The 27,800-nt window shown below is 45.6% G+C and overlaps 1 protein-coding gene across 1 annotated transcript in view; it reads right to left on the bottom strand.

The window, feature by feature from the left end:
• Nucleotides 1-10,674: 10,674 nt before the first annotated feature.
• ASTN1 (astrotactin 1) overlaps nt 10,675-27,800 on the bottom strand; it is a 469,175-nt gene continuing 452,049 nt past the window's right edge. The window contains exons 20-23 of the mRNA XM_069981712.1: nt 27,523-27,658; nt 26,900-27,000; nt 13,688-13,871; nt 10,675-11,590 (exon numbers count right to left, since the gene is read on the bottom strand). Coding sequence (XP_069837813.1) covers nt 11,353-11,590; nt 13,688-13,871; nt 26,900-27,000; nt 27,523-27,658 — 659 coding nt within the window. The 3' untranslated portion in view covers nt 10,675-11,352. The remainder of the gene's footprint in view (nt 11,591-13,687; nt 13,872-26,899; nt 27,001-27,522; nt 27,659-27,800) is intronic.

The following is a 27,800-nucleotide window of genomic DNA, read 5'->3' on the forward strand; positions in this document are numbered from 1 at the left end:
TTGTGCTAAAGGACTAAAGTGAATATTTAATGGCGTCTCCGTAGAGAGGAAATGTGATTGGGAAGGAATAATCTGGCGCATTTCAGGCTTCTTCTCGCACGGACAAACAACTAAACTCTATCTACTTTATTCTCCGCCAACATCTGAAAGCTTTGTAATCTCCACAAACGTCCCCTAAAAGCGGCTTTTAAGAAGAACGAGCTGCGGCTGCACGGTGTACGGAGTTATTTATACCTGACTAATGTGTATAATCAGTGGCGCACATGGGATGTTATTAGTGGGACGACGGAACTCTTCCAGCAGAGAGGACTGAATAGATGCGGCACCTCGCTCATTGTTTGGTGTCATGGGAGCGGGTTACTGCTTAGTCTTGTGTTCCAGTTCATCTCTGCACCCCGATAATATCACAGACCACTGAGGTGTGCGGACCACAGGCCTGGCCAGGGGGGTTATAATGGTTTCCCATTTAAAGGGTCTCTGCCCCCCCCAACTAAAGTTATCTGTAAATTAAAAATAAATGCTGATTCCAAATCTGTAATTTTTAGCTTTCTACTCCCTATTCCTCACTGTAGGTCGTCTACAAACATGGCCATGCTGATACATAGAGGGCTAATCAAATATCATAGAGGGAACCGCTGAGACTGCTCAGGGTCAGCAAGGTTATGGCGTCCTATCTCAGGGTCAGCAGGTGTATGGCGTCCTATCTCAGGGTTATGGCGTCCTCTCTCAGGGTCAGCAGGTGTATGGCCTCCTATCTCAGGGTCAGCAGGTGTATGGCGTCCTATCTCAGGGTCAGCAGGTGTATGGCGTCCTATCTCAGGGTCAGCAGGTGTATGGGGTCCTATCTCAGGGTCAGCAGGAGGTTATGGCGTCCTATCTCAGGGTCAGCAGGTGTATGGCGTCCTATCTCAGGGTTAGTAGAGTTATGGGGTCCTATCTCAGGGTCAGCAGGTGTATGGCGTCCTATCTCAGGGTCAGCAGGTTATGGTGTCCTATCTCAGGGTCAGCAGGTTATGGCGTCCTATCTCAGGGTCAGCAGGTGTATGGTCGTCCTATCTCAGGGTCAGCAGGTGTATGGCGTCCTATCTCAGGGTTAGTAGGGTTATGGGGTCCTATCTCAGGGTCAGCAGGTGTATGGCGTCCTATCTCAGGGTCAGCAGATTATGGGGTCCTATCTCAGGGTCAGCAGGGTTATGGCGTCCTATCTCAGGGTCAGCAGGGTTATGGCGTCCTATCTCAGGGTTAGTAGGGTTATGGGGTCCTATCTCAGGGTCAGCAGGTGTATGGCGTCCTATCTCAGGGTCAGCAGGGTTATGGCGTCCTATCTCAGGGTCAGCAGGGTTATGGCGTCCTATCTCAGGGTCAGCAGGTGTATGGCCTCCTATCTCAGGGTCAGCAGGTGTATGGCGTCCTATCTCAGGGTCAGCAGATTATGGGGTCCTATCTCAGGGTCAGCAGGGTTATGGCATCCTATCTCAGGGTCAGCAGGTGTATGGCGTCCTATCTCAGGGTCAGCAGGTGTATGGCGTCCTATCTCAGGGTCAGCAGGGTTATGGCGTCCTATCTCAGGGTCAGCAGGTGTATGGCGTCCTATCTCAGGGTCAGCAGGTGTATGGCGTCCTATCTCAGGGTCAGCAGGTGTATGGCGTCCTATCTCAGGGTCAGCAGGTGTATGGCGTCCTATCTCAGGGTCAGCAGGGGTATGGCGTCCTATCTCAGGGTCAGCAGGTGTATGGCGTCCTATCTCAGGGTCAGCAGGTGTATGGCGTCCTATCTCAGGGTCAGCAGGTGTATGGCGTCCTATCTCAGGGTCAGCAGGTGTATGGCGTCCTATCTCAGGGTCAGCAGGTTATGGCGTCCTATCTCAGGGTCAGCAGGGTTATGGCGTCCTATCTCAGGGTCAGCAGGGTTATGGCGTCCTATCTCAGGGTCAGCAGGGTTATGGCGTCCTATCTCAGGGTCAGCAGGGTTATGGCGTCCTATCTCAGGGTCAGCAGGGTTATGGCGTCCTATCTCAGGGTCAGCAGGGTTATGGCGTCCTATCTCAGGGTCAGCAGGTGTATGGCGTCCTATCTCAGGGTCAGCAGGTGTATGGCGTCCTATCTCAGGGTCAGCAGGGTTATGGCCTCCTATCTCAGGGTCAGCAGGTGTATGGCGTCCTATCTCAGGGTCAGCAGGTGTATGGCGTCCTATCTCAGGGTCAGCAGGGTTATGGGGTCCTGTCTCAGGGTCAGCAGGTGTATGGCGTCCTATCTCAGGGTCAGCAGGTGTATGGCGTCCTATCTCAGGGTCAGCAGGGTTATGGCGTCCTATCTCAGGGTCAGCAGATTATGGCGTCCTATCTCAGGGTCAGCAGATTATGGCGTCCTATCTCAGGGTAGAATAAACTAGTGACAGAGAAGCTGAACAGAATGATGGATCACTTACATTGTTCTGTGCAGCTGATCCAGAGATCTCCTCCTAAATAACATGGACAATAAGTAGTCCTCTCCATTATGTGCATGAGCTCAGTAGTCCTGGATATTCATGAGAAGCAGAGAACTCCGCCCACCAGCTGCTGATTGGCAGTTATCTATCCATGCTGTGTATAGGCAGTCAGCTGTCAATCAGCAGCTGGAGGGCGGGGAGAGGGGTGTGGCAAGAATCCTATTCTCCTGCATATTAGGAGAACGGCTGAACAGAATGATGTAAGTAATACACCGATCTGTTCAGCATTTCTGTCACTAGTTTCTGCTGCTCTCATTTATGGCACCGTACACCTAGTGACAGATTCCACACACCTTTTTTTGCTATCAGGTATACAGTATCACTTGCAGAAATCCATTGCATTTTTTATTCAGTTTTTTGTATATTTTGTCCCTTGAAGGGATGTTTAAACAAAAAATAGAATGAAAAATGCAATAGGTTAACCCGGAACTCTCCACTCTGCATATCAGGGGGAACCTGGTCAAAAGCTTGAGTCTCCCATTGATTTCACTTGGAGATTTTTAAGTAGAAGTAATTTATAAATCTCTGGAACTTTCTGCCACAAGTTGAAAGATTTTTTTTTTTTGTGAACACCCCCTTTAATTATAAGGAAGTTCGGTGGTCGGCCACCCACCCCTGTATATAACACCATGATAGACGTGTATGTCACAGCCACAAGAAGATGGTAACAGAAGTATTTATTGCACATGCAATCTAGTAAATAATTACAAGTCAAATAAATTCAGGTAATTTAAAAACACACATTTATACATCATGGATGATCGGAAATGGAAATCAAAAATCAAAACATCCCGTTTTGTTTCCTATTGTGACACAAATGCAAATTAAAAGAACAATTTCTATGGCTGTAAAAATAATAAACCAAGATATACAGGACCATCATACAGGACCATCATACAGGACCATCATACAGGACCATCATACAGGACCATCATACAGGACCATCATACAGGACCATCGCTGCATACAGGACCATCATACAGGACCATCATACAGGACCATCGCTGCATACAGGACCATCATACAGGACCATCGCTGCATACAGGACCATCATACAGGACCATCGCTGCATACAGGACCATCATACAGGACCATCGCTGCATACAGGACCATCATACAGGACCATCCCTGCATACAGGACCATCATACAGGACCATCCCTGCATACAGGACCATCATACAGGACCATCGCTGCATACAGGACCATCATACAGGACCATCCCTGCATACAGGACCATCATACAGGACCATCCCTGCATACAGGACCATCATACAGGACCATCATACAGAACCATCACTGCATACAGGACCATCATACAGGACCATCCCTGCATACAGGACCATCATACAGGACCATCACTGCATACAGGACCATCACTGCATACAGGACCATCATACAGGACCATCCCTGCATACAGGACCATCATACAGGACCATCCCTGCATACAGGACCATCATACAGGACCATCATACAGGACCATCATACAGGACCATCCCTGCATACAGGACCATCATACAGGACCATCGCTGCATACAGGACCATCATACAGGACCATCACTGCATACAGGACCATCACTGCATACAGGACCATCATACAGGACCATCCCTGCATACAGGACCATCATACAGGACCATCATACAGGACCATCACTGCATACAGGACCATCATACAGGACCATCATACAGGACCATCATACAGGACCATCACTGCATACAGGACCATCGCTTCCAGAAGCAGCACCTCTCTCCTCTCCAGATTTGTGTGGGGGGTAAGGGTCCTATTTCACGGGCTGAGGAGGGCCCGATCAACGATGTAAACGAGTGCCGATCTGCTAGATCGCCGCTCGTTTACTGGGCCTATTCCACGGCCCGATAATCGTTGAGTGAGGGCTGCAGGGACATCGTTACCAATGTCCTTGCATCATACATTACCTGTCAGGTCTTCTGCTCCACTACGTCTTCCTCCCAGGGTCCCGCGCGCTCTAGCTTCAGAATGGCCTGTCAGCTGACCGGCCACTCAGCCAATCACAGGCCGCGGGGGTCCCGGCCTGTGATTGGCTGAGCGCTCCGTAAGCTGACAGGCCATTCCGGAGCTACCGGGGAGGAGGACGGAACGGAGCAGAAGACCTGACCGGTAATGTATGCTGCTGCTGCTTCTCAAATCGTCGGTCGCCCGCCGTGCACCGCTATTCAACCGTATCAATGCGCGGTGGGGGAACGATGATTTTAGGTCTGGCCCTAAATGAACGATCAGCTGATGACACGATCATTGGCTGACCGTTCTCTCTATTTCACAGAGCAATAATCGGCCGAATCAGGCCAAATGGGGCCGATTATCGTTATTGTGGAATAGGGCCCTAAAAGAAGATGAGCTGCAATACCCCACACAACCTGAGGGCAGATGTGGCGCTGTGATTCTGGATATGCTGCATTGTATATATGACCTGTTATTGTAGTGGCCACTATGATGTATCACCGATATAGAGGGGACTAGCTATAAGTGGCCCAAGTGACGGTACTTGATACTTGACCGAGTACCACTTTGTGCTCCAGTAAAAACAATAGTCTCCTCCTGGCCAGGCTGGCGGCTTTAATCAGCCAAAATACATGCAGGAACGGGACGGGCACATCCTACTATATCACAGCCATGTTAGCTGCTGTCATAGCCGTGATTGGCCGGCTGCATCAGGTGACCTGGATGTATATAGACTGGGTCACAGCTTATCTCCCACAGCAACCAATCACAGCTCACCTTCCACAGCAACCAATCACAGCTCAGCTCCCACAGCAACCAATCACAGCTCAGCTCTCACAGCAACCAATCACAGCTCACCTCCCACAGCAACCAATCACAGCTCAGCTCTCACAGCAACCAATCACAGCTCACCTTCCACAGCAACCAATCACAGCTCACCTCCCACAGCAACCAATCACAGCTTATCTCCCACAGCAACCAATCACAGCTCACCTTCCACAGCAACCAATCACAGCTTATCTCCCACAGCAACCAATCACAGCTCAGCTCCCACAGCAACCAATCACAGCTTATCTCCCACAGCAACCAATCACAGCTCACCTCCCACAGCAACCAATCACAGCTCAGCTCCCACAGCAACCAATCACAGCTTATCTCCCACAGCAACCAATCACAGCTCACCTCCCACAGCAACCAATCACAGCTCAGCTTCCACAGCAACCAATCACAGCTCAGCTCCCACAGCAACCAATCACAGCTCAGCTCCCACAGCAACCAATCACAGCTCAGATTTATTTGAATTTACAAATATCGGCGATTTAGATATATAAAAAAAAGCATTTTGAAATTAACCAAAGTTTGGGTCAGGTTGGTGACATCCACCCAATATGTTGAAATACCAATGACGCCATCTGTAGAACCATCCGGTATATCTCGTGATACGTGGAGTACTGCCGGTGTACCCAATAAGGAACCGCTTCAGGACTATTAGCTATGCTGCCGATTATTATGGTCCCCAATGCAATCAAATGCAGCATTAGGCTTCTCACTATTTATAATTTAATTAAACAACGGCCGTAGTTGCAGTTTTTTAATCACGGCCGTTATTTAATGAAATCACCAATCACATTCATTTCAATGGAATCCCAGCCAGGGTGTACACACTCTGTATACATACACTCTGTATAAACTCCGGCCGGGATTCCTTGTGGCCACACAAAAAACGGACATGTCATGTGCTATTCATTGAATAGTGGCCGCAAAAGACTGACAGAGCAGACAATGTAAAGTGCGGCTCTGGCTCCGGCCGCACTTTACATTGTCAGCTATGGTGATTTGGAATGCGCACTGGAATGTTATACATATACACCCAAATGTTCACCCAAATGTGCCCGCATTCCAAATCAAACAGCAGTAACAGCCGGGTTGAACTTCACTGACACTGGCCGTTCTGTGACACGGAAAGTCTTCCCAAAGAAAGCTACAGTCAATGAAAGCAATTCTTTATACCATTTCATTGGTAGATTTCTTATAAACAGCAACCAATCAACATATAATTTTAAACATAAAAAATGTTTATACAGTTTATACAAAAGTAACATCTCATTGGTTGATTTTTGAAACCCAGAGACTGAATGCCCACTTTTTTATGTAGAACGTTTGATGACGGCCAGAGATGAGCGCAACTCGATCGGGTCCCATCATTTGGCATCACTTGAGTTGCGCTCATCTCTACTGCCTCTTATCCTAGCCCTGGTCATGATGGATCTGGGGCGTAATAAGTCCCAGTAGATTTTACTGAATTGGGTCCAACAGGTTTCTATATCTCTGTAGCTTTATAGAAAAGGGTAAAGAGATTGCTATCCTGACCAATAAAAAGCAATGGTTGTGTGAACAAAACAAACAAAGTGGACCTGTAGGCAGAAAAACTACAGCTAAACCGAGCTTGTCATCGTGATTTTTTTATTTTAATCTCCCTGGTCCTTTCTAATGCTGAGATCTAAGCCTTTTGTTAAAGGAGAAGTCCGGCCAAATTTGTTATTCAAGTATTGTATCGCTCCCCAAAAGTTATACAAATCAACAATATAGACTTATTACGGGAAATGCTTATAAAGGGCTTTTTTCCCTGCACTTACTACTGCATTAAGGCTTCAATTCCTGGATAACATGGTGATGTCACTTCCTGGATAACATGGTGATTTCACTTCCTGGATAACATGGTGATGTCACTTCCTGGATAACATGGTGATTTCACTTCCTGGATAACATGGTGATGTCACTTCCTGGATAAAATGGTGATGTTACTTCCTGGATAACATGGTGATGTCACTTCCTGGATAACATGGTGATTTCACTTCCTGGATAAAATGGTGATGTTACTTCCTGGATAAAATGGTGATGTTACTTCCTGGATAACATTGTGATGTCACTTCCTGGATAAAATGGTGATGTTACTTCCTGGATAACATTGTGATGTCACTTCCTGGATAACATTGTGATGTTACTTCCTGGATAACATTGTGATGTCACTTCCTGGATAAAATGGTGATGTTACTTCCTGGATAACATTGTGATGTCACTTCCTGGATAACATTGTGATGTTACTTCCTGGATAACATTGTGATGTCACTTCCTGGATAACATGGTGATGTCACTTCCTGGATAAAATGGTGATGTCATGACGCGACTCCCAGAGCTGTGCGGGCTGTGGCTGCTGGAGAGGAAGATGGCAGGGGAATGCTCAGTGTCCCTCCAGTGCCCTGTATCCCTCAGTGTCCCTCTGCCACCATCCTCTCCAGCAGCTACAGCCCGCACAGCTCTGGGAGTCGGGTTGTGACATCACCATGTTATCCAGGAAGTGACATCACCATGTTATCCAGGAAGTGACATCACTATGTTATCCAGGAAGTGACATCACCATTTTATCCAGGAAGTGAAGCCTTGATGCAGTGGTAAGTGCAGGGATAAAAGCACTTTATGTGCATATACCGTAATAAGTGTATATCAGTAATCTGTATAACTTTTGGGGGGCAATACAATACTTTAATAAAAATTTTCGCTGGACTTCTTCTTTAATATGTAAATAAGGCTCAAGTGCCCAGGAGGTGGTCCCCAGCATGGCAAGTGCCCAGGGCTAGTTGCCCATTCTCTCATAATCACTACATCCTTGCCTGACTGACAGAGAAAACAGAATCTGTGAATAGGAAGACACTTTGGGCTCTTGCCATGCTGGGGAACACCTCCTGGACACTTACACCTCATTTACATATTAACAAAAAAGATTATATCTGTACACTAGAGATAAAAAAAAAGGTAGGCCCAGAATTATGATGACCAGGCCCGTCTGGTAGAGATGAGAGAACTTTTTAAAAGTTTGATTTGGTGCCTTCAATAAACTTTGAAACAAAATACAAGTTTTTTTTAAACCAACCCTTAAACAAACCACACTAAAATTTCAGCAAGCTTGCTCATTTGTACTTACCTGTCTGTGCTCCCCACTTTCCTTATTCTCCGGGGTCTCCAGCTACCTCCAGCCCACGTGACAGCCTGCTCAGCCAATCACTGGTCGTGGCACTGTCAGTGATTGGCTGAACAGGCTGGAGACACCAAAGTCCCACAGGAGGACACTGGGGGAGCATGGACAGGTGAGCATACACTTTTTTTTTCTTAATGTGTATTAAATTGTGCGGCTGCCATCTTTACAAATTCGTTACCAACTTTGCAAAACTTAACAAATCTCAGTTTGTAAGATCCTGTTGACTACTCTCTATAGCCATGGGCCTATTTCCACCCCTGCTTTCCTGCTGACAGATCTGCTTTCAGTTATAGTAACATTTATTATGGGAAACCAAAATTCTGGGTGACCCCTCAAATTTCTGCAAATCTGACACTGCAGGTAGCGTCTGTCTTTAAATGTAATAATGCTGTTGGCTTCTTAGCAGGACAATGGATTAGAAACAAAATCTGTTTACAAAGAAGCCGTCGAGAAGCTAAAAATTCTCATAATTTGCTTATCCAGATCCACAGACCAGAACAGTGATTGTCAACTCTGCTGCCAAGGTGGCCAGTGTCCAGGAGATGGAGTGACGGCTCCACCCTGTACAGGACACAGTATTTCCCTTGTAATGATATTAGTTTTCCATTCGCTATTAACCGCCATGTTTTGTATTTTTGAAAGGATTAAATCATTTACAAATTTATGATAAAATATGGATAATGAGCGGAGATGTAAATCAGTGTTAGAGCAGATGAGAGCGGGGGAGGCTGTCCTCCCTTTACCTCCGCACCCAATGAATACAAGGCTAAGAAAGAGATGGGCCCTGGGAGCGCCGAGACTCCGCACTGCTGGGAATGCCACTTCTTATAAAATTATCCAAAATACTAAATAAAAAAACTGGCCTTAGTAGTTTTTGGCAAAAATAAATCAAGTCTCAATTGTCATCTATGGACAAGCAGCTGCCAATTCCCTGGCCAGTTCCGCCAATGATTCGTCCGCTGTTCCTATTAACGGACACCATGGGTAGCGCTTTTCACATTTTCGGGCTACAAGTATTATAGTTCAGATTATTATTTTTTTTTAACAAAACCAATGTGTTAACTCAAGTTTGAACTCAAAGGACCAGGAGTTAAAGAGAACCTTCACATTATATACAGGTCATCCCCATTGGAGAGAAAATGATGAATCTAACTAAAAACATTAAAAAAAAATCCAAAATATACGACTCTCTACAAAGGCTTAAGAGTTGTTCAAGTGAGGGTGGAAGCCACAAACCTTCTAACTACCATACATGACCAGGCGGAGCTTCCTTATATATGTTCTGCATGATCTGTATGAATGATATGAGGAAACTGAGAAAGTCAAATGAAAGTCAGAGAAGGAACAGACAATGGAATCATAATTCTATAACAATAGATATGAAATCTGTTCCTGTAATCTATGAAAATATCAGAGAATATTTCCTCACTTCATGCATATGTTGTGGCCACGAACGGTCAATCTCTTCATTCAATGTAAACAATTGGGTAAACTTTATTGCTTCTTATTTGAATGGATAAAGAGATGGATGGAATCCTGGACACCTAAAAGGTTGAATGGTACAATGGACAGGTTTGGTGGGGAGGACGGGAAGAGTAGACATCAACCTGTAAAATTCCATAAATGATGATGGATGGTTGTGAACTCCCAGTCATGTGGAAAGTATTGTCCGTCTGAGAATTGGAGACTAAATAAAATTAACTTTTTTTTTTCTTGGGAAACACAACAAGTTGAAATGGAGATGTCACCAAGAATGGGGTCAATGGTTCCAGTGAAGAGACACACAAGGGACACTATAGATTCCCACTTCCATAATAATCATGTTGGCAGAATGGAGGCTTTTAACCATTCGCCCGGCTCATCTCTCCTCATATCCTGAAGTTGAGCCCCTTACTCTGTCGGCTTTGGAACATATTTTACATTGGGCATAAAGAAACCTTTCACATAACTCATCTTGGCTTTAAGGTCCTGGTCTGTTGAGATCAATAAAAAAATGATTTCAACTTATTTTGTTAGTAAAAATAGTAAAGTGTAAAAAAGGCCTTTCTGGCTCCGGTCAAATTGTTTAGCGGGAAAAAGGGACTTGGATCTTCTTCCTGGGGCAAAGCTGCTGCGGAACCAGTTGTTGCGGCTGTGCAGCTGGAAGACACCGATAAATAGACCAAAGCCAGCAAAAATCAGGCACTACGTGATCAGCTCCGATGCCTCTCGACTCTCCAAGAAGCCAGAGGAATTCCGAGCCCCAACAAGGTCACCGAACACATGAAGAGAACTCTCAGTGTGGAAATATCCTTATTTATCACTTGAAGGGGTTGATTTAACATTTTATACATCTTTAGGTTGGACATTCTTAACCAAGGCAGGACACTGACTCTTACTACCTATATACACCAGAGCAAAAGCATCGGATCATTCCCATTGGGTTTTAAATCTTGGTTAACATTGCACAGACCTTGGGGGTAATGGGGGTAAACAGTTCTGTTACATAGAGCCTGAGTTACATCATCGTTGCGACCATTTAGGTATTTATGTCCATAACATTGGGTGCAATACTGTAGGACATTACACGATATACATCGGGGGGTTGGGATTCCGGTATTACACTTGCTTTGTACTTAGTGCACCATGGCTGAGGAGGTCATCTCTTGCCATGTTCATACATCCAGAAACTAACAGGTGGCAGTCAGATATGTTGTCCACTTTAATTTCTGTTGTAAGATCAGAACTCAACAAAGGGCTAGTTGATCAGGGCTAGTTTTTTAGTTTTTTTTTGTACATTTGCGAATCCAGCTTGGTTTTATATGAAGCACAAGCTGTTCCTGAGTCCTGGCACTGGACGAGGCACCAGTGACGTTCAGTTGTCCTTGCTGTCCCCGTAGTCGTTGCTCAGCACTATAAGTATTTGTTCCTCACAGTTCTTCCTCAGGTCTCTACTCAGTTCAGTCCAGTTCATTGCGATAGGTTTGGGCTCACTGTAGCGACAGGCAAGGTAGCGTAGGGAAGAACGCCGTAGGCTGATTCTGGGCTCTCCTAGGAGATAGCTGCATCGTGGACTCAAGGACTCCAGCTGAGATAATACTAAGCCGGCTTTCCTGTAAAAGGTGGGAGAAGTATGGAAAATATTTCTATATGTGACACATATTACATCGTCTCTAAGAATTTTGAGATAAAAAATATAACGTTTTGTTTGCATATATTAGTGCTTACATGAAGTTTCAGCCCACAATCATCGCTCATTTTCACATTCTCTAGTATTGAGTTAATTGATTAATTGATGTGGTCCTGTCATCTTCATTGATACATGCTGGATGTGAGACCTGTGTATTCAGGAGTTTCCACTGTGGGTGTTAGTTTTGTATTTGACACTTGATGACACATGTGATTCATCCCCCTTGTGTGTGCTTTCCTCCCTACCTACATAATGTGTGAGCTGCCCTCCTTGCATGCTCTCCCCCCTCTCCATAATATAATATGCTTTGTACAACCTTCTCCCTCTCCCTGCTGCTATCTCTAACAGCGCCACCCTTGTCCTGAGGTTTAGTGGGGTATTACAATTCACCTCCATTCACTTCAATGGAACTGAGCTGCAAAACGCAGCTATTTAACATAAAAATACATAAAGAAGCACTGCAGGTTTGCCCCATGTAATGTACACTCACTATCAGTAATCCTACAGTGCCATGTGTTTACAAGTATCAATGTCTTTCATTACTGGGTCATGTGATCACCCACCTGCCCCACAGAAAATTACACTGCTTAATGCGTCATAACAAGTGGTCTATGCTGGGTCAGCTGACTTCCTGTGAACTAAAGTATGACATCTTCACCTATCAGATCTCTTCTGGCTGCTCACTGACTCCTCCCCACTCAGATCTGTATTTGGCTGTTATATGGGATAAGGATACATTATACTTATACATCTCCGCTGAGGCTGTGTTCACATGGGGTCTTGTTTCCTCAACTTGCAGCAAATGCTGTGATTTACTGCGATTGGGGTAAATCACTGCAAAAATGCAGCATGTAAAACTTCATAGCTTCATAAAACACCTTATAGGTCAAATGAGGTCTTCTCATCAAAGCTGCATATAATGTGAACTAACACCAACCAAGTCTAACCTCGCCAGACTCCACCGCTTCATCACATCACCAGATCTAATCAGGATCTGCTAGATAAGACTCTACTGTCTCCCTCTGCCAAACTAGAGGATTCATGGGAAATGTACCTTTAATCACTTCAGTGGGCAAAAACAAAACCAAGATGGCTGAAATCCTATACAAGCAAGAAAACAAACAAACACATCCTGGGTGCTTCTTTAATTCCAAGCTGCTCTGTGAGTGATAGGTCCTTAACACTGTACAGTAGAGGTTGGCAAACAGATGCTCCATTCTTTCATTACATCACTTCCTGCTCTATTGTGATTGGCTGAAGCATCGCTCAATAGACTTCCTGCACTACATGCAAATAATACTGTGTTAAGGATGTCATATTTTATGGATTTGGTGAAGCCATTACAATATGGCAATATGTAGAAATGTTACATTCTTTAAAGCTTATGTAAGTAAGCACTGATTTCCCCTTCTCAGATGATTAAGAAGAATCCAAAAGCCTGAAGCCATGAACAAGGAAGAAGCCAAGCCACCCCCATATCTTCCATATTAGAGAGGAATAGACTAGAATCTGACTTTTGACCTCCCTTTGTATAAGCCCATTGAAGAATGTCCTCGGAACACACACACAGTGGGACAGATTGTTAGCCTAATGACCTAGGGGTGAAGGGCAGCTGCTTTTCATAATGGCTTCAAAGTGGGGACTGTTAAGGATGTGATATTTTGTATATTTAGTGAAGTCATTACAATATGGTGCTGACCTTCTAAACACGTAGAGAGGTTACATTCCCTAAAGCTTACGTAAGTAAGTAACTGTTCTTGGACCTCCGTCAATGAAGTAATGACACAAGCGTTAGAAGAAGAACATCGCTCCCAGGATATATAAAGGTGCTGCCATCTTTGAATTGAGGAGATCCACCTTAACCATCAGTGTGTCAGGGTGTTTGGTTCTCAGTGCTAACTATAAACTATATAACTTGTAATTCAGAGCAGAGAGTGGATATGACAGCCCTCCTGAGGTGCATCCATAAGAACTGGGGATAAGAGCTCTGATCACCCATACACGCACACATAACGTATACCTGGGCCCAAGTTCATCCTCACAACGCCAGGTAAACTCTCCAAAGCTCTGGAAATGCTGGTTGTAATGGAAGCGTACGCGATGCAGACTGGGGGAGCCCAGTTCCAGCAGGGTGTTGTATGCCGTCTGCTGCTCCTTTCCGCTGGTGTAGCCATTGAAGAGGTTATAAATTTTATCCGCCACCTCTGGATTGGAGGAAACAAATACAGAAGTATTAACGAAAGGCAGTAAAATTTCTGCAAGTTAATGATGCATTTTTGTGAACTCATCGCCATCGTAATGACCACCGCCGCCTCTACCAGGACTCAGATTAGACCTTAATTCTCACATTTTTCCTAAACTCATTATTTTCTTAATAGCAGAACCTGAAAATACACGAGAGCATATTCTGGAGACGCAGCCAGACAAAACAATAACCCATTGTAAACGCTCTCCGTCATCTAAAACAGTTTATTAACTTCAGTCTTAATTATATTTAATTGTTTTGCCAAAGAAGCTAAACTGCAAGAACCGCGAATATCCCTGAATATACAAGAGATGACCGTAAAGGTCCAGACACCAAACAGAGAACGTTCCAGCAGTTTATTACATTTAATTCATTAGAATCAATCAGAGGAAATTTGATCTTAGTTTCTAGAATGTTCCATTTAGGTTTTGGGGGAGAATTCCTGAGACAGAACCAGTCATGGTCCGGGAGCTAAAGGCAACCAGATATGGGAACCAGTCGTGGTCCAGGAGCTCAAGGCAACCAGATATGGGAACCAGTTGTGGTCCAGGAGCCCAAGGCAACCAGATATGGGAATCAGTCGTGGTTTAGGAGCCCAAGGCAACCAGATATGGGAACCAGTTGCGGTCCAGGAGCCCAAGGCAACCAGATATGGGAACCAGTCGTGGTTTAGGAGCCCAAGGCAACCAGATATGGGAATCAGTCGTGGTCCAGGAGCCCAAGGCAACTAGATACGGGAACCAGTCGTGGTCCAGGAGCCCAAGGCAACCGGATATGGGAACCAGTCGTGGTCCAGGAGCCCAAGGCAACCGGATATGGGAACCAGTCGTGGTCCAGGAGCCCAAGGCAACCAGATATGGGAACCAGTCATGGTCCAGGAGCCCAAGGCAACCAGATATGGGAACCAGTCGTGGTCCAGGAGCCCAAGGCAACCAGATATGGGAACCAGTCGTGGTCCAGGAGCCCAAGGCAACCAGATATGGGAACCAGTTGTGGTCCAGGAGCCCAAGGCAACCAGATATGGGAACCAGTTGTGGTCCAGGAGCCCAAGGCAACCAGATATGGGAACCAGTTGTGGTCCAGGAGCCCAAGGCAACCAGATATGGGAACCAGTCGTGGTTTAGGAGCCCAAGGCAACCAGATATGGGAATCAGTCGTGGTTTAGGAGCTCAAGGCAACCAGATATGGGAATCAGTCGTGGTCCAGGAGCCCAAGGCAACTAGATACGGGAACCAGTCGTGGTCCAGGAGCCCAAGGCAACCAGATATGGGAACCAGTCGTGGTCCAGGAGCCCAAGGCAACCGGATATGGGAACCAGTCGTGGTCCAGGAGCCCAAGGCAACAGGATATGGGAACCAGTCGTGGTCCGGGAGCCCAAGGCAACCAGATATGGGAACCAGTTGTGGTCCGGGAGCTCAAGCTCATTTTATTTCTTTTTATAGCCAGAAGGGCAGATATAAAAACCAGTCATGCCCTGGTGGAATAACCCTTCCCCCCAGTGCCCCCTAGCTGCCCAGGATAAGCTGTCAGATATGTATGCAGTGGCCCACATTTTGTGTAGGGCGGCACAATTCTATCCTTTATTAAAGCGAATGCACCGTCCAGTAAATGCCTGAGCTTTTTAACCTTGATGAATCAGCGTTGGCCAGCGGGATGCCAGTGACACTGGTCTTTTCCTGAGCACTGGCCCGGAGCACTGGTGGCCCCCAATGTGAGGAAACCCCCTTCCTTCTGTGATGCAGCTTTTTTAGGATCACAGAGGGGAGGGGGTTTAAGTCTCTACAGCCTATTGTGTGTGATGATGGAGGTTGTGCTGCATTTACTATGTTTTCTCCTAAGGTTCTATTCACTTACAGGAAGCATATGCTGCAGGATTACAAAGGGTTATCTGTGTACACAATGTTTTGCAGTTACTCGTCTGCCACCTGCTTGTGGAGCCGCTCTGTCTGTTTCCTTCCTATCAGGGCCTTAACTTCAGTCCCCCTTTCCAGTCGACCTATCATTGATCAGGATACCTCAGGATGCGTCCACCAATGGGAAAGCCTCCCTGCACTATATAAGGGTGGTTAGTGCAAGCCTAGGGGGCTCAATGTCTTCTGTTCCAGTTTGCCAGGGGTCTGGATTGTGGGCAGAGCCCACCGCTACCAATACTGCTGAATAACAATGCACTGCTAAACCACCAGAGGTGCGACTATGACTGAGGGAATCTGCCTATCCACGCTGAGAGGGTCGTCTACAAGTCTTCAAGTCTCATATCAAGTCAAGTCTGGTCAGGGGTTGCAGAAGCTGCGTTTCTTTCTTTTTTGTGGGGATACTGAAAAAAATAGAATTTTGCATCTTCTTTTACGCTTTTAATGCTCGCCTTATACTGTGCGGTAAAAAATCGCATTGTATTGATATTTTGTGGCTTAGTACGATTACAAAGATATTCTTATTTCTATTCCGGAGTTTTTTGATTTTTTTTTCCAAAGAAACTTATTATAGTTTTTATGCGTATCTTTTCTCATAATATGAATTTTTAATCATTTTTCTTATTTTTTATTTTGCATTGTTTGTTTTACAGAATTGACATGCATGGTAGATAAGTACATATTTTTCTAACTAATTTTTTAAAAAATTATATTATAAGAAAAAAAAGGAAATATATATATATATATATATATATATATATATATATATATATATATATATATATATATGGGAAATTATTACATTATACTGACAGGCAATATGTAGCCGGCCCGGAGGCCTTCAAAACGCCCCTGGCTGCCATGGAAACCCATCTGCACCTGGTGATTGTGTTACCAGGCTGCCGATGGAGTCACAGAGCCCTGCAGGTGTGTTTTATGCCTCGAGTTGACGGTAGACCTGTGTGAGAAGGGAGACCCGTACCAGGCTGCTTGGCTGCCACCCTATTGGGTTTTCTCTGCTGATTATTCTGCATTACATTACTGTGCTTTACATTATCCTGCATTGCATTATTGTACATTGCATTATCCTGCATTGCATTATTGTACATCGCATTACTGTGCTTTGCATTATTCTGCATTGCATTATTGTACATCGCATTACTGTGCTTTGCATTATCCTGTATTGCATTATTGTACATCGCATTACTGTGCTTTGCATTATTCTGCATCGCATTATTGTACATCGCATTACTGTGCTTTGCATTATTTCGCATTTCATTATTGTACATCGCATTACTGTGCTTTGCATTATTCTGCATCGCATTATTGTACATCGCATTACTGTGCTTTGCATTATCCTGTATTGCATTATTGTACATTGCATTACTGTGCTTTGCATTATTCTGCATCGCATTATTGTACATTGCATTACTGTGCTTTGCATTATCCTGCATCGCATTATTGTACATCGCATTACTGTGCTTTGCATTATTTCGCATTTCATTATTGTACATCGCATTACTGTGCTTTGCATTATCCTGTATTGCATTATTCTGCATCGCATTATTGTACATTGCATTACTGTGCTTTGCATTATCCTGTATTGCATTATTGTACATCGCATTACTGTGCTTTGCATTATTCTGCATCGCATTATTGTACATCGCATTACTGTGCTTTGCATTATTTCGCATTGCATTATTGTACATCGCATTACTGTGCTTTGCATTATTCTGCATCACATTATTGTACATCGCATTACTGTGCTTTGCATTATTTCGCATTTCATTATTGTACATCGCATTACTGTGCTTTGCATTATTCTGCATTGCATTATTGTACATCGCATTACTGTGCTTTGCATTATTTCGCATTTCATTATTGTACATCGCATTACTGTGCTTTGCATTATTTCGCATTTCATTATTGTACATCGCATTACTGTGCTTTGCATTATCCTGCATTGCATTATTGTACATCGCATTACTGTGCTTTGCATTATCCTGCATTGCATTATTGTACATCGCATTACTGTGCTTTGCATTATCCTGCATTGCATTATTGTACATCGCATTACTGTGCTTTGCATTATTTCGCATCACAATGCACTGAATACATAACCCATAGGACATTATTGTAGCGGTAGTAAAATATATTGTATCAGTATTTCATTTATAGATGAAGATTCCTGCACTGAAACCAGTCGGACTTGTGATGTCGCCTAAAGTAAAAAAAAAAAACTAATAAAAAAGTGTTTGACAAAGTTAGAGCTGCTTGTAGTGCAAGTGGTGATAGCTAAATCCTACCCAGGAGCGACATGAGAGAGCGGCTCCTCCACCATGAAGGGAACAGGGATGCGCACTCCCCAAAAGCCGCCGGGATCGGCCACAATTGAATAAATTAATATTTAAGAGTCTCGGGGAGAATATATGGCGCCGACTCTAAAAACCTCGGCGGGAACAGTAAGAAACATTCTACTTTGTGTTTCATGAATTTTTGACGACTTAATGTAATCCTGATCTGTGTGTTACAGGGAATGATGGGAGGAGGTGAGGACGGCCGCAACGTCCCTCCCGGCTCCAGTCTCACCAGCACCCATCCGTCACCTCCTCACTCATTGCTGCATATTATGTCGTACATTCTCTCTTGTTTTGTAACATCGGCTTCTTAGTCATTTATTTACTGCGCACGACTTTCTGTTATGAAATATGTGAAATAAAGATAATATCAGCGGAAATATGGAAAGATTGGCGCTGTGATACTGGCGGGAGCGGAGAGCTGAGCGTTATGTCATAGGGGAGTATAGTGAGAGGACAAGGACTCCCCCAGGTGACATCAAGGCTTTCTGGGAGAACAGATCACAAGAACGTCCACAATAAACCATCCATAATCCATAGAACGTCCATAATAAACCATCTATAATCCATAGAACGTCCATTATAAACCATCCATAATCCATAGAACGTCCATAATAAACCATCTATAATGCATAGAACGTCCATAATAAACCATCTATAATCCAAACATTGTAAATATTAAACCATCCATAATCCATAGAACGTCCATAATAAACCATCCATAATCCATAGAACGTCCATAATAAACCATCCATAATCCAAAGAACGTCCATAATAAACCACCCATAATCCATAGAACGTCCATAATAAACCATCCATAATCCAAAGAACGTCCATAAACTACCCATAATCCATAGAAAATCCATAATAAACCATCTATAATCCATAGAACGTCCATAATAAACCATCCATAATCCATAGAACGTCCATAATAAACCATCTATAATCCAAACATTGTCAATAATAAACCATCCATAATCCATAGAACGTCCATAATATACCATCTATAATCCATAGACCGTCCATAATAAACCATCCATAATCCATAGAACATCCATAATAAACCATCCATAATCCAAAGAATGTCCATAATAAACTACCCATAATCCATAGAAAATCCATAATAAACCATCTATAATCCATAGAACGTCCATAATAAACCATCCATAATCCAAAGAACGTCCATAATAAACCATCCATAATCCAAAGAACGTCCATGGTAAACTATTCATAATCGATAGAACGCCCATAATGGATTTTATTCTATATGCAAAGAAAGATAAACAATATCCTGAAATGTATGTAGTCCTAGAGTATCTGTAATGCTGGTATCATCCTACCCAGGAGAGGGGCATGTGGGACCCCCCCCAGGTACTAGAGCCTAAGGGTGACTGCTGTGGTATCTTTGTGCCCCCCCTATAGCTATACCCCTGGTTATCTGCTGCAGTATCTCTGTGTCCCCTATAGCTATACCCCTGGTTATCTGCTGCAGTATCTCTGTGTCCCCTATAGCTATACCCCTGGTTATCTGCTGCAGTATCTCTGCCCCCTATAGCTATACCCCTGGTTATCTGCTGCAGTATCTCTGCCCCCTATAGCTATACCCCTGGTTATCTGCTGCAGTATCTCTGTGCCCCCCCTATAGCTATACCCCTGGTTATCTGCTGCAGTATCTCTGTGCCCCCCCTATAGCTATACCCCTGGTTATCTGCTGCAGTATCTCTGTATCCCCTATAGCTATACCCCTGGTTATCTGCTGCAGTATCTCTGTGCCCCCCCTATAGCTATACCCCTGGTTATCTGCTGCAGTATCTCTGTGTCCCCTATAGCTATACCCCTGGTTATCTGCTGCAGTATCTCTGTGTCCCCTATAGCTATACCCCTGGTTATCTGCTGCAGTATCTCTGTATCCCCTATAGCTATACCCCTGGTTATCTGCTGCAGTATCTCTGTGCCCCCCCTATAGCTATACCCCTGGTTATCTGCTGCAGTATCTCTGTGTCCCCTATAGCTATACCCCTGGTTATCTGCTGCAGTATCTCTGTGTCCCCTATAGCTATACCCCTGGTTATCTGCTGCAGTGTCTCTGTATCCCCTATAGCTATACCCCTGGTTATCTGCTGCAGTATCTCTGTGCCCCCCCTATAGCTATACCCCTGGTTATCTGCTGCAGTATCTCTGTATTCCCTATAGCTATACCCCTGGTTATCTGCTGCTGTATCTCTGTATCCCCTATAGCTATACCCCTGGTTATCTGCTGCTGTATCTCTGTGCCCCCCTATAGCTATACCCCTGGTTATCTGCTGCAGTATCTCTGTGTCCCCTATAGCTATACCCCTGGTTATCTGCTGCAGTATCTCTGTTTCCTCCCTATAGCTATACCCCTGGTTATCTGCTGCAGTATCTCTGTGCCCCCCTATAGCTATACCCCTGGTTATCTGCTGCAGTATCTCTGTGTCCCCTATAGCTATACCCCTGGTTATCTGCTGCAGTATCTCTGCCCCCTATAGCTATACCCCGGGTTATCTGCTGCAGTATCTCTGTATCCCCTATAGCTATACCCCTGGTTATCTGCTGCAGTATCTCTGTATCCCCTATAGCTATACCCCTGGTTATCTGCTGCAGTATCTCTGTATCCCCTATAGCTATACCCCTGGTTATCTGCTGCAGTATCTCTGTGCCCCCCCTATAGCTATACCCCTGGTTATCTGCTGCAGTGTCTCTGTATCCCCCCTATAGCTATACCCCTGGTTATCTGCTGCAGTATCTCTGTGTCCCCTATAGCTATACCCCTGGTTATCTGCTGCAGTATCTCTGTATCCCCTATAGCTATACCCCTGGTTATCTGCTGCAGTATCTCTCTGCCCCCTATAGCTATACCCCTGGTTATCTGCTGCAGTATCTCTGTGTCCCCTATAGCTATACCCCTGGTTATCTGCTGCAGTATCTCTGTGTCCCCCCTATAGCTATACCCCTGGTTATCTGCTGCAGTATCTCTGTGTCCCCCCTATAGCTATACCCCTGGTTATCTGCTGCAGTATCTCTGTGTCCCCCCCTATAGCTATACCCCTGGTTATCTGCTGCAGTATCTCTGTGCCCCCCCTATAGCTATAGCCCTGGTTATCTGCTGCAGTATCTCTGTATCCCCTATAGCTATACCCCTGGTTATCTGCTGCAGTATCTCTGTGCCCCCCCCTATAGCTATACCCCTGGTTATCTGCTGCAGTATCTCTGTATCCCCTATAGCTATACCCCTGGTTATCTGCTGCAGTATCTCTGTATCCCCTATAGCTATACCCCTGGTTATCTGCTGCAGTATCTCTGTGTCCCCTATAGCTATACCCCTGGTTATCTGCTGCAGTATCTCTGTGTCCCCTATAGCTATACCCCTGGTTATCTGCTGCAGTATCTCTGTGTCCCTCCTATAGCTATACCCCTGGTTATCTGCTGCAGTATCTCTGTGTCCCCTATAGCTATACCCCTGGTTATCTGCTGCAGTGTCTCTGTATCCCCTATAGCTATACCCCTGGTTATCTGCTGCAGTATCTCTGTGCCCCCCCTATAGCTATACCCCTGGTTATCTGCTGCAGTATCTCTGTATCCCCTATAGCTATACCCCTGGTTATCTGCTGCAGTATCTCTGTATCCCCTATAGCTATACCCCTGGTTATCTGCTGCTGTATCTCTGTGCCCCCCTATAGCTATACCCCTGGTTATCTGCTGCAGTATCTCTGTACCCCCTATAGCTATACCCCTGGTTATCTGCTGCAGTGTCTCTGTATCCCCTATAGCTATACCCCTGGTTATCTGCTGCAGTATCTCTGTGTCCCCTATAGCTATACCCCTGGTTATCTGCTGCAGTATCTCTGTTTCCTCCCTATAGCTATACCCCTGGTTATCTGCTGCAGTATCTCTGTGCCCCCCTATAGCTATACCCCTGGTTATCTGCTGCAGTATCTCTGTGTCCCCTATAGCTATACCCCTGGTTATCTGCTGCAGTATCTCTGCCCCCTATAGCTATACCCCGGGTTATCTGCTGCAGTATCTCTGTATCCCCTATAGCTATACCCCTGGTTATCTGCTGCAGTATCTCTGTGCCCCCCCTATAGCTATACCCCTGGTTATCTGCTGCAGTGTCTCTGTATCCCCCCTATAGCTATACCCCTGGTTATCTGCTGCAGTATCTCTGTGTCCCCTATAGCTATACCCCTGGTTATCTGCTGCAGTATCTCTCTGCCCCCTATAGCTATACCCCTGGTTATCTGCTGCAGTATCTCTGTGTCCCCTATAGCTATACCCCTGGTTATCTGCTGCAGTATCTCTGTGTCCCCTATAGCTATACCCCTGGTTATCTGCTGCAGTATCTCTGTATCCCCTATAGCTATACCCCTGGTTATCTGCTGCAGTATCTCTGTATCCCCTATAGCTATACCCCTGGTTATCTGCTGCAGTATCTCTGTGTCCCCTATAGCTATACCCCTGGTTATCTGCTGCAGTATCTCTGTGTCCCCTATAGCTATACCCCTGGTTATCTGCTGCAGTATCTCTGTGTCCCTCCTATAGCTATACCCCTGGTTATCTGCTGCAGTATCTCTGTATCTCCTATAGCTATACCCCTGGTTATCTGCTGCAGTATCTCTGTATTCCCTATAGCTATACCCCTGGTTATCTGCTGCAGTATCTCTGTGTCCCCTATAGCTATACCCCTGGTTATCTGCTGCAGTATCTCTGTGTCCCCTATAGCTATACCCCTGGTTATCTGCTGCAGTATCTCTGTATCCCCTATAGCTATACCCCTGGTTATCTGCTGCAGTATCTCTGTGTCCCCTATAGCTATACCCCTGGTTATCTGCTGCAGTATTTCTGTATCTCCTATAGCTGTACCCCTGGTTATCTGCTGCAGTATCTCTGCCCCCTATAGCTATATCCCTGGTTATCTGCTGCAGTATCTCTGTGTCCCCTATAGCTATACCCCTGGTTATCTGCTGCAGTATCTCTGTGTCCCCTATAGCTATACCCCTGGTTATCTGCTGCAGTATCTCTGCCCCCTATAACTATCCCCCTGGTTATCTGCTGCAGTGTCTCTGTATCCCCTATAGCTATACCCCTGGTTATCTGCTGCAGTATCTCTGTATCCCCTATAGCTATACCCCTGGTTATCTGCTGCAGTATCTCTGTATCCCCTATAGCTATACCCCTGGTTATCTGCTGCAGTATCTCTGTGTCCCCTATAGCTATACCCCTGGTTATCTGCTGCAGTATCTCTGTGTCCCCCCTATAGCTATACCCCTGGTTATCTGCTGCAGTATCTCTGTATCCCCTATAGCTATACCCCTGGTTATCTGCTGCAGTATCTCTGTGTCCCCCCTATAGCTATACCCCTGGTTATCTGCTGCAGTATCTCTGTATCCCCTATAGCTATACCCCTGGTTATCTGCTGCAGTATCTCTGTATCTCCTATAGCTATACCCCTGGTTATCTGCTGCAGTATCTCTGTGCCCCCCTATAGCTATACCCCTGGTTATCTGCTGCAGTATCTCTGTATCCCCTATAGCTATACCCCTGGTTATCTGCTGCAGTATCTCTGTATCCCCTATAGCTATACCCCTGGTTATCTGCTGCAGTATCTCTGTATCCCCTATAGCTATACCCCTGGTTATCTGCTGCAGTATCTCTGTGTCCCCTATAGCTATACCCCTGGTTATCTGCTGCAGTATCTCTGTGTCCCCCCTATAGCTATACCCCTGGTTATCTGCTGCAGTATCTCTGTATCCCCTATAGCTATACCCCTGGTTATCTGCTGCAGTATCTCTGTGTCCCCCCTATAGCTATACCCCTGGTTATCTGCTGCAGTATCTCTGTATCTCTTATAGCTATACCCCTGGTTATCTGCTGCAGTATCTCTGCCCCCTATAACTATCCCCCTGGTTATCTGCTGCAGTATCTCTGTGTCCCCTATAGCTATACCCCTGGTTATCTGCTGCAGTATCTCTGTATCTCCTATAGCTATACCCCTGGTTATCTGCTGCAGTGTCTCTGTATCCCCTATAGCTATACCCCTGGTTATCTGCTGCAGTATCTCTGTATCCCCTATAGCTATACCCCTGGTTATCTGCTGCAGTATCTCTGTATCCCCTATAGCTATACCCCTGGTTATCTGCTGCAGTATCTCTGTATCCCCTATAGCTATACCCCTGGTTATCTGCTGCAGTATCTCTGTGTCCCCCCTATAGCTATACCCCTGGTTATCTGCTGCAGTATCTCTGTGTCCCCTATAGCTATACCCCTGGTTATCTGCTGCAGTATCTCTGCCCCCTATAGCTATACCCCTGGTTATCTGCTGCAGTATCTCTGTGTCCCCCCTATAGCTATACCCCTGGTTATCTGCTGCAGTATCTCTGTATCCCCTATAGCTATACCCCTGGTTATCTGCTGCAGTATCTCTGTATCTCCTATAGCTATATCCCTGGTTATCTGCTGCAGTATCTCTGTGTCCCCTATAACTATCCCCCTGGTTATCTGCTGCAGTATCTCTGTATCTCCTATAGCTATACCCCTGGTTATCTGCTGCAGTATCTCTGTGTCCCCCCTATAGCTATACCCCTGGTTATCTGCTGCAGTATCTCTGTATCCCCTATAGCTATACCCCTGGTTATCTGCTGCAGTATCTCTGTATCCCCTATAGCTGTACCCCTGGTTATCTGCTGCAGTATCTCTGTATCCCCTATAGCTATACCCCTGGTTATCTGCTGCAGTATCTCTGTATCCCCTATAGCTATACCCCTGGTTATCTGTTGCAGTGTCTCTGTATCCCCTATAGCTATACCCCTGGTTATCTGCTGCAGTATCTCTGTGCCCCCCCTATAGCTATACCCCTGGTTATCTGCTGCAGTATCTCTGTATCCCCTATAGCTATACCCCTGGTTATCTGCTGCAGTATCTCTGTATCCCCTATAGCTATACCCCTGGTTATCTGCTGCAGTATCTCTGTATCTCCTATAGCTATACCCCTGGTTATCTGCTGCAGTATCTCTGTGTCCCCCCCTATAGCTATACCCCTGGTTATCTGCTGCAGTATCTCTGCCCCCTATAACTATCCCCCTGGTTATCTGCTGCTGTATCTCTGTATCCCCTATAGCTATACCCCTGGTTATCTGCTGCAGTATCTCTGTGTCCCCCCTATAGCTATACCCCGGGTTATCTGCTGCAGTGTCTCTGTATCCCCTATAGCTATACCCCTGGTTATCTGCTGCAGTGTCTCTGTGTCCCCTATAGCTATACCCCTGGTTATCTGCTGCAGTATCTCTGTGTCCCCCCTATAGCTATACCCCTGGTTATCTGCTGCAGTGTCTCTGTGTCCCCTATAGCTATACCCCTGGTTATCTGCTGCAGTATCTCTGTATCCCCTATAGCTATACCCCTGGTTATCTGCTGCAGTATCTCTGTGTCCCCTATAGCTATACCCCTGGTTATCTGCTGCAGTATCTCTGTATCCCCTATAGCTATACCCCTGGTTATCTGCTGCAGTATCTCTGTGTCCCCTATAGCTATACCCCTGGTTATCTGCTGCTGTATCTCTGTATCCCCTATAGCTATACCCCTGGTTATCTGCTGCAGTATCTCTGTGTCCCCTATAGCTATACCCCTGGTTATCTGCTGCAGTATCTCTGTATCCCCTATAGCTATACCCCTGGTTATCTGCTGCAGTATCTCTGTATCCCCTATAGCTATACCCCTGGTTATCTGCTGCAGTATCTCTGTATCCCCTATAGCTATACCCCTGGTTATCTGCTGCAGTATCTCTGTGCCCCCCCTATAGCTATACCCCTGGTTATCTGCTGCAGTATCTCTGTGCCCCCCCTATAGCTATACCCCTGGTTATCTGCTGCAGTATCTCTGTATCCCCTATAGCTATACCCCTGGTTATCTGCTGCAGTATCTCTGTGCCCCCCCTATAGCTATACCCCTGGTTATCTGCTGCAGTATCTCTGTATCCCCTATAGCTATACCCCTGGTTATCTGCTGCAGTATCTCTGTGTCCCCTATAGCTATACCCCTGGTTATCTGCTGCTGTATCTCTGTGCCCCCCTATAGCTATACCCCTGGTTATCTGCTGCAGTATCTCTGTGTCCCCTATAGCTATACCCCTGGTTATCTGCTGCTGACTGGTAGCTATGGGAACTGTAATTGTCTTTATGGGATCTGTGGCTGGTTGCTATGGCGCTGTGACTGGTTGCTATAGGAGCTGTGATTGGTTGCTATGGGAGCTGTGACTGGTTGCTATGGGAGCTGTGACTGGTTGCTATGGGAGCTGTGACTGGTTGCTATAGGAGCTGTGATTGGTTGCTATGGGAGCTGTGACTGGTTGCTATAGGAGCTGTGATTGGTTGCTATGGGAGCTGTGACTGGTTGCTATAGGAGCTGTGATTGGTTGCTATGGGAGCTGTGACTGGTTGCTATAGGAGCTCTGATTGGTTGCTATGGACAACAAAGACCATTCTTACTGTGTGATAAATCTCCCCCAAGGTCCCTATAATGGTATGCCTTGTTTTCTGTGTTCTGGGCTTCAGGCCTGTACGTCCATAGACTTGAATGGGACAACATTCTGTCCACAATTGCGCACTCACTCAGCCCATCTCAACTCTATGGATCTTATAAAGTTTTGTAAAATTTCCTTCAATAATCCATGGATAAGAAGTATGGCCCCCTCCCCCCCTTACCTTGTGACTTCACGTCGTCGACCTCCGGACAGGGCATCCGCACGGTCACATGACTCGGCTCCGAGCGCCTCCCTGTGTTATCCACACCCCGTAACGTGAACCTAATCGAGGCGGGAGACAAGGCGGTTTTATTTCGGTTCCTTTTTTTCGGTTCCTTCCGTCAGGGAATCGCAGGGTTAAGCTACAAACCCGTCTATGATGAAGAGCGCAAATGACATTACCTGCTACCATCTAAAGAGCGGAGGCCCGAGGCGGGGTGCAAAGCTTATCATACTCCGGCCAAACTAAGACCTCAGCCAGACCATGATTAAACGGCAGTAATAGGAAAAGATTCATTTAGCCACCCGGGTTATTAACAGGCCCATAAGTCCTAAGGCAACAGCACGTCACCTGTTAAATAATAGGGGGGCTATTAATAGCAAAATCTATTAACCTTCTTCTCCCACAATGCTCCACAATAATTCACTTCACTGATTCACTTTACTAATGTTAAAGATGGTCAATTTAAATGAAAATAGAATCAGAGCACTTTAACCGGCAGAGTCTGACTCCATTATATCCCTGATAATCAAATAACAGTATGGAGCGGAGGAGGAGGATGGGCAGGAGGAGGATGGTCTCACGTGTAAGAAGTGTCAGACTCCAGGCAGCGCACCACAATCGATATCACGGAGGAATGTTTGTCAGGGACCTGGGCCGGCATCACACACGGAGATTTGGCTCCTGAGATGATGTCTTCCACGAAGCTCAGCACCGTCTCTGATGATGAAGATGATGATAATAATAGGAGAGAGATATTAATCCGGATGGAACTACACCACGTGGAGCGCACTGCTACAAAAACACAAAGTACAAATCAGCCAGATACAAGTCAGATCGATTTCTCAGCTTAAAGGAGAAC

Source organism: Dendropsophus ebraccatus, chromosome 8 (genome assembly GCF_027789765.1).
Source record: "Dendropsophus ebraccatus isolate aDenEbr1 chromosome 8, aDenEbr1.pat, whole genome shotgun sequence".
Lineage (NCBI taxonomy): Eukaryota > Metazoa > Chordata > Amphibia > Anura > Hylidae > Dendropsophus > Dendropsophus ebraccatus.